Source organism: Arachis duranensis, chromosome 4 (assembly GCF_000817695.3).
Source record: "Arachis duranensis cultivar V14167 chromosome 4, aradu.V14167.gnm2.J7QH, whole genome shotgun sequence".
Taxonomy (NCBI): Eukaryota; Viridiplantae; Streptophyta; class Magnoliopsida; order Fabales; family Fabaceae; genus Arachis; species Arachis duranensis.
The window spans coordinates 102,923,340-102,935,951 of NC_029775.3; the positions used below are offsets into that span (position 1 = coordinate 102,923,340).

General features: G+C 28.2%; 1 protein-coding gene across 2 annotated transcripts; it reads left to right on the forward strand.

Moving 5' to 3' along the window:
* Positions 1–7,879, forward strand: LOC107485397 (probable LRR receptor-like serine/threonine-protein kinase At1g06840). Of its 2 annotated transcripts, XM_016105925.3 has the most exons (22): positions 1–45; positions 145–211; positions 561–665; positions 1,753–1,903; positions 1,995–2,066; positions 2,617–2,688; positions 2,765–2,908; positions 2,984–3,055; positions 3,146–3,217; positions 3,559–3,633; positions 3,849–3,917; positions 4,031–4,099; positions 4,174–4,245; positions 4,346–4,432; positions 4,505–4,573; positions 4,727–5,241; positions 5,516–5,674; positions 5,776–6,059; positions 6,252–6,303; positions 6,635–6,879; positions 7,006–7,140; positions 7,325–7,878. In XM_016105925.3, the coding sequence occupies exons 2-22, from the start codon at positions 193–195 to the stop codon at positions 7,670–7,672; spliced, it is 2,886 nt and encodes a 961-aa protein (XP_015961411.1). In that variant the 5' UTR covers positions 1–45; positions 145–192; the 3' UTR covers positions 7,673–7,878. The 2 variants fall into 2 exon arrangements, with proteins under 2 accessions (XP_015961411.1, XP_052116827.1); XM_052260867.1 differs by having other exon boundaries at positions 2,765–3,055; positions 7,325–7,879.
* The last annotated feature ends 4,733 nt before the right edge of the window (positions 7,880–12,612 follow it).

A 12,612-nucleotide genomic window follows, 5' to 3' on the forward strand; every position in this document is an offset into this window, starting at 1 on the left:
GCTGCAAACTCTCACTTGTGCTACGAAAACTTGTAACCGTCACAAGTAAGAGCCTGAGCTTCTGCTTCCTCATTTGAATTTTCCTTTTTTGTTTTTATATATAATTTTTTATTTTTTTGCTGAATAAGTTAATCATTGATTCAGCTCTTTATCGCTTCATGCTTTGCTTGAAATGTTCCTTTGGCTTCAGCGATGAGCACAACCAGCACGGGTACGCTATTAAACTTCACAATCATCTTAAAAATGTATATAAATTTTAATATTTTCTTTGTACATCATAATCATTAACTAACTACTTATAGTATGAGAAATTCCTATATATTAAAGAAAAATTTCAATAATTGAATAGCTTTGAAATTTCCTTTCCACAAGCTTTGATTTAGCTCTTTTCTATTTTGGTTAATACTATATGTTCCTTCTGCAAATAATACTGCATAGCTTGAGCTTCGGCATTTTTATTTGGTTGATTATATAAATCTTATCATTATTCAAATGTTTTAACTTTTAATATACTATATATTTACACGTTATTCATTTCAACTACAATTCTATTATTCTAGGTACTATGATTCCAAATAGGAGAAGGATACATGGATATGTTTTGGCTGTTTCATTTTGTTATTTAATTTCCACAACAGTGGCACAGAGCACACACCCCTCAGAAGGTGAGTTTGCAGATTTAATTATGTATAATTTGAATGCGTTGACTTTGAAAATTTTCTACGTTTGGCTTCTTGCCTCCATAGATAAAACTATGCTTGCATAACATTGAAATTAGTTTCCTTTATTTTTGGTTAAATTATTCTAACCGTCTTTATAATTTTATTAAGCTTGTAATTAAATCTCTATAGTTTAAAACTTTTTAATTAGGTTCTTATATTGTTTTGGATTTTGTAATTAGGTCCTTATATTACCAAAAACATTAGACTTATCATAATATTCTAAAGGTTTAATTATTCTGTTGGTCTCTATAGTTTTGCGAAATTTTCAATTAGGTCTCTATACTTTTTTTTTCTTTAGTTAGATCCCTACACTAATTTTCTTTTTTCAATTGAGTCCCTATACTTTTTTTTTCTTATTTGAGTCCCTGCACCAATTTTTTTTTAGTTGGGTCCCTATACAATTAAGCCAATTACTACCAAAAGGGACCTAAGTGAAAAAAAAATTTGGTGCAGAGACTCAATTAAAAGGAAAAAAAAGTATAGGGACCTAATTAAAAATTTTGCGAAACTACAGAGACCAACAGAGTAATTAAACCTATTCTAAAAATAAGAGGATATTCAAGTTTAGGAATTTAGCTCTTAAATGTGGGTGTTTTCAATTTGGGGTGGAATTTTCTGATAACTCTAACGTTTTTGGCACGACAAGGACCTAATTACAAAATTTAAAACAGCGTAGGAATCTAAATTATAAAACTTTTAAACTATAGGGACTTAATTATAAATTTGGTAAAACTATATAAATTGACCCAGTAATTTAATAGCCTCTAATTCAAGTGTCAGCAAAGTGTTTATGGAGATTAGTTAATTTGAGAGAGTGTTTTTTGAACTGTATATTGTGATTTCTCAAATCTCAATTGAGTGAGTTTTCAGTTTATACACAAGAGAAAGATAGCTTATAGGGGAAGCTACTCCAAGAGTAGTTTAGTATTTGTACTATTTAGTTACAACAGTCATCCTAGCTGGCAGAAGGTAGTTACTACTATTCCAAATATTAACCTTGATCATTGGTATATATTTGTTCCATTTGCAGTGAATGCATTGTTACAAATCAAGAAAAGTTTGATTGATCCCTTAAACCATTTGTGGAACTGGAACAAAGGTGATCCATGTACATCAAATTGGAATGGTGTCTTGTGTCCTCTGAATGTTGGGGCTGATGGTCATTTCCATGTCAAAGAGCTGTAATGACTTTTTTTTTCTCTATTTTCTAATTTTTATAGATAAATTGTGTGTTCTTCTAACTGTACTTTTGTTATGTTAATTTTACTGAAGCTACTTAATGACTATGAATCTCTCTGGAAATTTGGTACCCCAACTTGGTCAGCTATCTCAACTAGAGATAATGTGAGCAATTTAAACGAGTCGTTTTATTTGTACATATTTTGAATGGGATTTTGTGCCACAAGTCAGCACGGCGTTCTATGTCGTATATGTACAAATAACATTTGTTTATGATAAAATATATTTTTTGTCTTTGAAATTTGTCAAAAGTTTTTAAAATATCACACTAAGTTTTATTTTGTTTCAATTTTGTTCTAAAAACTTTTAATTTGCATCAAATGTACCCTTAGCAGCTAATTTTTTCAAAAAGCTTAGGACTGATTTAAAAACAATTTCACAAGGACAACCTTTAACACTAGAAAGTCAGACGCAAAGTTCTATCACTGTTCCTAGTTGTCAAGCAACTGAATTGGTCGTAAATTTTTTGAAAATTTAGTTGTTAGAAGTACATTTGATATACATAGAAAATTTTAGAACAAAATTGAAATAGAATAAAATTTAGAAATATTTTTAAAACTTCTGACAAATTTCAGGACAAAAAGTAGATTTTATCTAGAAATGTTATCAAAGAGTTTTAGTTAATACTCTAACATCTCCATGTTTCTTCTCCAAGGAACTTCATGTGGAATAACATAACAGGAAGTATACCCAGGGAGATAGGAAACATCACATCATTAAGACTCTTGTAAGATTGCTAAGGCTACTAAGTCTTTGTTTGAATCATTACTTTTTGTGAGAAGATGACATATTTGTGTGCACAGGCTCCTGAATGGAAATGCACTATCAGGTAATTTACCATATGAGCTTGGCAATCTTCAAAATCTAAACAGATTTCAAGTTGACCAAAACCAGCTCTCCGGTCCAATACCGCCTTCATTCGCCAACTTGAGCTCTGTCAAGCACATGTTAGTCCATTTTCTTACCGCCTTCATTCGCCGACTTGTGCATTTGTTATGCTTTATTTGTTTGTGTTCTTGCAGCCACATGAACAACAACTCATTTAGTGGTCAAATTCCTCCCAATCTTTCAAACCTATCCAACCTCCTTCACTTGTGAGTTTTTAAGGAATTTCTAGTCTATTTTCTGATTTATTCTTGTTTAAAAGTTCTTCTCACTTTTTGTTTGTTGGAATGGCTTTACAGGCTTCTGGATACCAATAATTTATCTGGCTATCTTCCACCAGAATTCTCCATGTTACCCCAGCTGCGGATACTGTATATTCTCCTCTTCCAATATAATTTAGGTTAAGATGTGAAAATCTAGGATTCATTTAGCATTCTCTTCTTGTTTGGTTTATAACAATTGGTCAATTGCATTGTTGGTATTATGCTGATACAAAAATATCAAACTTACTGCATTGTATGATATGATAATATTGTTATGTAGCCTTTCAAATTTTATCAAGCTAATAAAAACTCCTTTGTTTGTGGAAATTTGATTCTTTAATACCTATGCAGGGCATTGCATATTTATCCTGAAATTTTCGTTGCCCGGTGCGAAGTTACTGCATCCTAACATTATGGCATGCTTCTTGTTTGTTCGTTTCTTGTTGCAGCCAACTTGATAACAATCACTTCACAGGGAGCAGAGTTCCTTCTTCCTATGCAAACTTATCTAGACTAGCAAAATTGTAAGTGCTATTAAGTACAATACAGCTTCTAAATCTTGAAGGCTTGTTTTGTTTTGGAATTAAATGTAGAGAGATCAACAAAACAGCAATGAGTTAAAATTATTCTATGAGGAAAAACATACAGAAAAGAAGAATATGAACTCAAACTAGTTTAAGATTTTTCTATAACTTGAATTTGTTACCTGAACTGATGTTTTTATATTTTGACATAACAGAAGTCTCAGAAACTGCAGTTTGCTAGGAGAAGTGCCTGATCTCAGTTCAATACCACAGCTTTACTATCTGTATGTTTAACTATACCATACGCCTCGTGTCTTTGCTTCGTGTCGATGCGTGATGATAGTAGGAACTGTTTACTCTTGATGATGTATTTAGTCTGCCTGCTCTTCTATTTCAGAGATCTTAGCTGGAACAATCTTATTGGACCCATACCATCGAAAAAACTTGCTGAAAATATGACTACCATGTATGATCTAGTCTATTAGTTTAATTTTGTTTCAGTAGCAATGATTTCCATTTAGTCATTTCTTGCTGTTGCAGTGATCTTTCTAATAACAATCTGAATGGATCAATTCCTGGATACTTCTCAGAGCTACCTTCTCTTCAAAGATTGTGAGAAAGTTTTCATTATAACATGACATCTTTGAAATTATTAAATTTAATGAATTTATTCTTTCAAGTGATTTGATATCTAATTTATTGCCAAATACAGGTCTCTTGAGAACAACAACTTTTCAGGATCAATCTCTGCTAAGATATGGCAGAAGATGACTCTCACTACTAATGCTAAATTAACAATGTAAATACTGAATCAGAAACCTACTAATTTTTCAAACTTGTGTATGTTTATGTGTTCTTCTACTTTATGCAGCGACCTACGAAACAACTCACTTTCAAGAATTTTGGGAGATCCGAGTCCTCCGCCAAACGTCACCTTAAGGTACTCTTTTAGTCTAAATCAACAATACAAGTCTTTTTGTCACCTCTTATGCATTTCATGTTAACTATGAAAATGATATGCAAAAACTGGTTTTGCCTATGTTGTCAGAATAATTTACTTTTCTTGTGTTTTGTTGTTTCTTTTTCTTACAAGGCTTGGAGGAAATCCTATATGTAAGAGTTCTCAAACTAGTGGAATATTGGCCAAACAATGTGGATTTGAAGGAGAAGAAGAAGACAATTACTTAACAAATTCAACAACTACATGTCCCCCTCAAGCTTGTTCAGTGAATGATTTCTTTGAATATGTCCCAGATTCACCTATTCCTTGCTTTTGTGCATCACCTCTTAGAATTGGATACCGGCTGAAAAGCCCGAGTTTTTCTTTCTTCCCACCATACAAAGCTTCATTTAGATCATATGTTACCCATGCTTTGAACTTGGACTTCTATCAGCTATCAATAGATTCATATTCTTGGGAAGAAGAAGAAACTCGTCTTAGGATGTATTTGAAACTCTTTCCTGAGGCTAGTTATTCACACAATGAGTTCAATTCATCTGAGGTCTATCGAATGCGAAGCATATTCTCATCATGGAATTTTGGTGGAAGTGATTTTTATGGGCCATATGAACTTTTGAATTTCACCCTTGAGGGACCTTATGCATATTGTAAGTTTTTCTTTTTCTGTCTAGCTTCCAATTTTGCAATGCTTAGTTTTTATGTTGAATTCACATCTTATACTTTTGTTCTAGTACCATGTCACCACTTGTAGGGTAATAAAAACTAATAGGATTCACATTTGCTTCTCTTTAAAGTAAGTGGAGATTTTTGCAAAACAAAAGCAGAGAATCTTGTCTACATAATATGACAGCAGAAAATTCTTGTCCAAATTTCCTGTTTTAGTTTTATTGTTTGATCCTTCTTTTGTGCTTGTTTCCATAGTAATTGCAAAATCAGAAAAGAGCAAAAGTAGCAGATTGGAAATAATTTTTGCTGTAGTAGCAGCTGTGGCAGTTGTTATAGCAATCTCAGCAATAGTAACTCTCATTATTCTAAGAAGAGATATCAAAAACCAGGACACATTTTCGAGAAGACGTCGCTGTGAGTTATTACATACATAAGGCCTTTTGAGATGTCTTCTAATAGTGTACTTTTCGGTTTATAGTTAACAGTTGTGATCGAAATGCTTATTCGTTTTGCAGCCTCTAGTATTCCTATCAAAATAGATGGTGTAAAAGAATTCACTTTCAAAGAAATGGTTCTTGCCACTGATAGTTTTAGCAGTTCGAATCAAGTCGGCCGAGGAGGTTATGGAACCGTTTATAAAGGCACTCTACCTGATGAAACAATTGTTGCCATAAAGAGAGCACAAGAAGATTCCCTACAAGGAACAAGGGAATTCTTGAATGAGATTGAACTATTATCGAGGTTACATCATCGAAATCTAGTCTCCTTGATTGGATATTGTGATCAAGAAGGGGAGCAGGTATTTTGTAATTACTATGTGATCAAAATAAAGAATGTAATGGTCCTACTGCTTGGTGTAGTCAAGAAATCTTCTGAAGTTAGAAATCATACTCATATTCTTATATAAGATTCTGTCATAACTTTTACATTAGAGTTCCATGATATCAATTTGAACTTGTTTTATTCACAATAAATATTTCTTCTGACTCAGATGCTTGTTTATGAATTTATGCCTAATGGCAACTTACGCGATTGGCTTTCAGGTATGAGAATGTAGTTCCTTTGAAATCTATTAGAACTAGTCTAAAAGTCAAGTACAATACAGATATCTGCTACTACCTAATTTATTTGCATTGTGAGTTCATAAGGATTAAATTTGTATGAAACTTCTATAAATTTGTTTTGAAGAATCTCTCTTTCACTCCTAAAATGAGATATTGTCTTGAGTGGAAGTTTTAAAAGTCAAATCAGAAAGGAAATGCATCTGATAATCAAATTAGTAAAAGGCAAGAAAAAGATTAAGAACAACATAAGGAAAAGAGAGTTAACAACCATGATTAAAGGGCTAACTTTATGGATATTATAATGTGGCAGGCACAAAGGGAAACTTAACATTTGGTATGAGATTGCGCATCGCGATTGGTTCAGCCAAAGGAATACTATATCTGCATACTGAGGCGAATCCTCCGATATTCCATCGAGATATCAAAGCATCAAACATACTCCTAGACTCCAAGATGATTGCTAAAGTTGCAGATTTTGGACTGTCGCGGCTTGCACCACTGCTAGATGAAGGGAATGAACCTAAATATGTGTCAACAGTTGTGAAGGGAACGCCAGTAAGACTATCATTAAACTATGCAATCATTGGCAATGCAATTATGAAATTCCTATGCAGGCTTTTTAAGACTAATTCTAGTTGCAGGTTGATTAGAACATTCCTTAAGTTGTTAGTTTTCTTGCAGGGTTATCTGGATCCAGAGTACTTGTTAACTCATAAATTGACAGATAAGAGCGATGTCTATAGTCTTGGAGTTGTGTTTATGGAGCTTTTGACTGGCATGCAGCCAATATCACATGGGAAAAACATTGTTCGCGAGGTACTTGTTTATTCTATAATCATCTTTGGTGACTACGAAGATGATAAGCGAGAACTGTTAGATGATTTGAGATGTTTGACTGTTTAAGAAAGAAAGACATCTTCATTGAGTATGATATATTGAACCAAGAAAATGAAAATCAATAAGCTGTTTCCATGACACAAAGATTGTTTGATTGCTTCAGGTGAATATGGCTTATAATTCAGGCATGATATTTTCCATCATAGACAGTAAAATGGGTTCCTACCCCTCAGATTGTATTGAGAGATTCTCAACTCTGGCCATAAATTGTTGCCATGATGTTACTCAGAAGAGACCATCAATGCTTGATGTTGTGAGGGAGCTTGAAAACATCGCCGCAATGCTGCCGGGAACAGAAACTTCTTTCTCAGATATCATTTGCCATAATGACAGTTCAGTGCAATCATCATCATCATCATCATTCATGCCAAGTAAGGACCATCATGGATCTTCATCTGCTTCAGAAATTTGCCTTGTTAGTGGTGCCATTTCAACAATACTTCCACGTTGATGCCAAGCAAGTGATAGAAATCGTTTTCTGGCAACAAAATTTCAGTAAAAACGTATCAACTGACTCATGTTGAAAACTGCTAAATAGGACCATTTGTGAATTTATCTTTTCCATTATGTAAATTTGACAATACCAGAATATTTTAATGTAAAAGTACACTTGTTAATATACAAAAAATGGGCTACAAAAATAATCACCCTATAAAATATAAACTGCATATTGGAATATGAAATTTTATACTAAAAATGTATAAAACAATACATGTATAACTGATTTTTTGCATAATATTTCTATAATTATTATCGGTCCCTACAGTAGATAAACATGGAACTGGTTACTCATTCTAATTAACTGGTAACTATAGCTTAATTTTACTTAGCATAGTGACTAGTTGAGATGTTAGAATGATGTTTTGAGTTATTGTTGTAATGCTTTTTAGAAGTGTAAAATAATAAATAAATTCCTGAAAATTTATATTTTGGACAGAATAATTATTAAAGAAAAAAAAGTATTAATAAAATCTTTTAAGATAGTAAATCTGAACATATTACTTTTAAATTAGCCTTTATAATTAGGATAGAAGGTCTTAATATAATTTAAACTAACTTGTTTGTGTTATTATCATGGAGGATTTTATTGATATTTTTTTTCGGACTAATTTATCTGAAATGTAAATCCTCAAAAATTTATTTGTCATTTTACTTTTTCTAAAATAGGTTTAATTACTTTATTAGTCTTTATAATTTTATTAAATTTTTAATTAGGTCTTTATACTTTTTATTTTTAATTGAGTCCCTAATTTTAATATTATAATTAGATTCTTTTATATAAAAAATATTAAAATTAATAGAATATTTTTCTTATTAGGATTAACACTGTAACAAGTGAATATATATCCTTTTGCAACCTCAAACATATTAATATAGTAGAGCCGGAGGGGACATTCATTAGGGTTTAAGAACAAAAAGTATCAACTTTTTTCATAGAAAATAAAATTTTAAAGCTCCTAATGACGCTAAGCGCATCAAGAGAATTTGTTTTATTTTATTTTATTTTTTTTATTTTAGTATCCTTAACAAGTATCTATAGGACCACATTTACCAAAATTGAATTGGTAATTAAACTAGTTATTATTTAATCATTGGTTTAACCACTAGAGATTGAGCCAACTGAACTTACGGAAATTGTAATATGAATTCAGTACTAAATAATAAAAATAATGAAATCTAAATTATAGCTTACAATTTAAAATATGGCATAAATACATCTATAATAAATATCAATTTTTATATAATATAAATAGATTTTATACCATATTATTAGTAGATATATTTTACATAACCTTTAATACAATGAAATATATATACCAAATATTTCAGTTTTACTTATTTTATTAGCTTATATATTTATTTATTTATTTAAATGATGAATGTTTATTTCTCATTTTTTAATGACACTTATTTTTGTATAATCTTTTATAAATTATACATATTTATTTTATAATTGATATTTATCTTCAGTATAAAATATAAGCATGCACCAAATATGTTATTATCCCATAGAATTAGAATAGCTATGTTTAGTGCAAAGTAATTCACTAATAATTATAGTTTAGGCGTTTACTATCACCAACCATGTTAGGATACAACTAGCTTTGAGGATTGTTTATACATTTCTTATTGGCAAAGCATCAAATTTAGTTCAGGGAATATTCTAACAGGAATTTTTTTAAAAATAAAATAAAATAACCAATTTATATCTTATCTCGTTTATAATGTAAACGAAATAAGATTATGATAAATAAGATAAGACATTATTAGACGATGTGGCCGTATCACATTTGAACACATATTGTGTACCGTTCTTATCTCGTTTATACGAGATACTTGTAGTTTTATTTCGTTTACACTATAAATGTCATAATTATTCACATATATGTAAACAAAATAATACTATTAAATAAAATATATATATTTGTTTATACTGTAAATGAAATAAAAAATTCGATGTATTATGATAAAAATATTATAAATTATTTATTTTAATAAATAAAATATTTATTTAAAAAAAATCCTATTTCAACATGGATAAGGAAAGTAGAAAATATAACATATTCACATTTAATAAATTTGGACTTTCTAATTACCAAACATAACGAGGAGAAAAGAGATAGAGAAAAAGAATAAGAAATGTATTATGGCTGTATTAATGGCTAGATTTGACCTGTTGACTATTAGTTTGGTACATATTTAATAGTATAATTATGAGAGTATTTTATTTGACAAATGGTAGTGCGAAATTGATTAGGATTATTGGCAGAGTTAGAACTAGAAGTAACATCACACGTTGATGTTATTTATTAGTTATTATTTTAAGTGGAACATGGCTTATCATTTCTGACTTAATATTTATTTTTTTCATTACACACAACATAATGGGTGTCACATTACACATTATTACGTACAAATTAACTATTCAACCGTCATTAGATATCTAAATTAGCAACTATCTATATAAATAAATATAAATATCTATATACCAATCATGATAACTGTATATTGTATAAAATTGACCACTAAAATTAGTTATCAATATAAAATATATATAAAATATATATTAAAAATATGACAAATTACTTAAATAAATTAATTGGACTCTAAATTTATTAGATTACAATTTTTTAAAATAATAGATATGTTTATAATTTTTCTATATCTATATAAATCGTTACGGAATATAACAATTTTTAAATTGAACGTAATCCGCTATAAATAGCACGGATTATGCATGATACATATCAAATATATTATTTTCTAAATTTTAAAAAGTACGGATTTTTGAGAGAGAAAATCTTATGATATGTTAAAAATGTGTTTGACATGTATTTTAATGTCTGAAAATTGAATAGAATGACTTTTATCTAAAGATTATATCACCCCAATTTTTATGAATTACAAAATGCTTACTAAATAATAAAAATACAAAAATAAATCTGGCATTAAATTTGCTGTTCAGCTTGTTTTTCCTATAATCTGTGTTATTTTGTATCGAATTACGTTTAATTTGAAAATTGAATTTATAGTATATACTATATATAGACAACTGAGTTTATAGTAATTAATTTTAATATATAATAATATTTTTATTTATATACATTTCACTTTTTTTTTCAAGTAAATATTTAACTACTAAAATAAAAATTAACTATTTAACAACTTTGTCAAAAATATTTTGAGTTTAATGTGTTTTTAATTTAATGTTTCATCCAACAAATATATATTTTATTACTGTTTTTTTTTGTTTGGCTTTTTTTTCTTCTTTTTCATCAATGTTTAGTATTTTTCAAATGTATGGTCTTCAAAAGCAATGTTGGATATGTTTTAACATTCAATTATCAATGTCGTTGGAAAATTATGATAGACTAATTTATTTTTTACTAACCATACCCTTTTTCATATATTTTTTCCCTTTAAAAATGATTCTTCCATAAAATTTTAGATACAAAGAAGAATGACTTTGAAATTACAAAACTAGTTTATTCGATGACAACAATCTGTGAGTGAATACTTTTTTTTCTTCATAATTTTTTTTATTACCTGCCAATATGAATAGATTTTTTCATTGGTATGAACTCAATTTTTTTTTATAATAGTAATAGATATTTTATCTTAAATAGTTTGTATTTGTTACTTATAAACTACTATTTTTTTAAAAAAAATTAAAAGAAATTATATTGTTGATGTTCTTGAATTTTTTTTATGTTTTTTATGATTATAAATTTTTTAATTTATACAAAATCATAAGAATGAGTAACAATAAATTTCAAAAGCAAAAGGCTATATGGGATATAAAAATTACTAGGCATTTTAATTTACTCATCATTCTCTATACATATTTAAACTGGTACACTACACAAAAAAATTAATCTCTTAATTATCTTATCATACATATCAATTTGCACAACATATAATATCATATTTATTTTATAATTTCTCATAGTTACATATATTTAAATTTTTTGTTTTTTAAATCATATAATAATATTTATTATTTAAATATATTTTAATTAACTTATTATATTTATATAATAATATTTACATTTTAAAAAAATTAAAATTAATAATATTTTATCTTTTACATAAATAATATAAAGAATGATATAAATGATGTCCTTTTTAGTAATTTTATATTTTAATGTGATTTTAGTTAATATAATCCAAACATGATTTATTTTCTCGAAAGCACATTTGATAAAAAATATTCAGACACAAATTATATTAGCATCAATCTAATTTTGATCAAAATTAACTTTATAAAAATACATTTATATCGACGTCCATTTGCAAATGTTAATCTAAATATACCCTTAGTTGTTTTATACTTTTGTTAAAAACTTAAAACTTTATCATTAATTGAATTCACAACATGTTGCATATTGGAATTTTAATTAAAAATTTATTATTAACTAATAAATTATTATATATATCAAGTAAAATTGGAAGAGAAATTAGAGGAGAATAACATTCTTTTAACAACATAAATAATAGGGTAAAAAAATTAATTTTAATTTTAAAATTCAAATTTTAAATTAATTAAGTTTATTCATATTTAGTTGGCGTGAAATATAATCTATTATTCACATTATCTATAATTTTTGTTGTTTACCTAACAAAATTAAAATCAGAATTCTCAAACTAAAAAGTTAATCAAATTTATTATTTTTGATTAATTAATCAAAAATATTTAAAAGTATAAACTAAAATATATTATTAAATTAAAAAAATTAAGTTTATGGCTAAAATATGAAAAAAGGATAAATTTTATTGGTTTTAATTTTGTTTTCATTTTCATTATTTATGAATAAATTATCCAATTGACTAATCCAAGTTTGATATATAATAATGTTATAGTTTATGGTTAGAATAACAAGAGAAGACAGC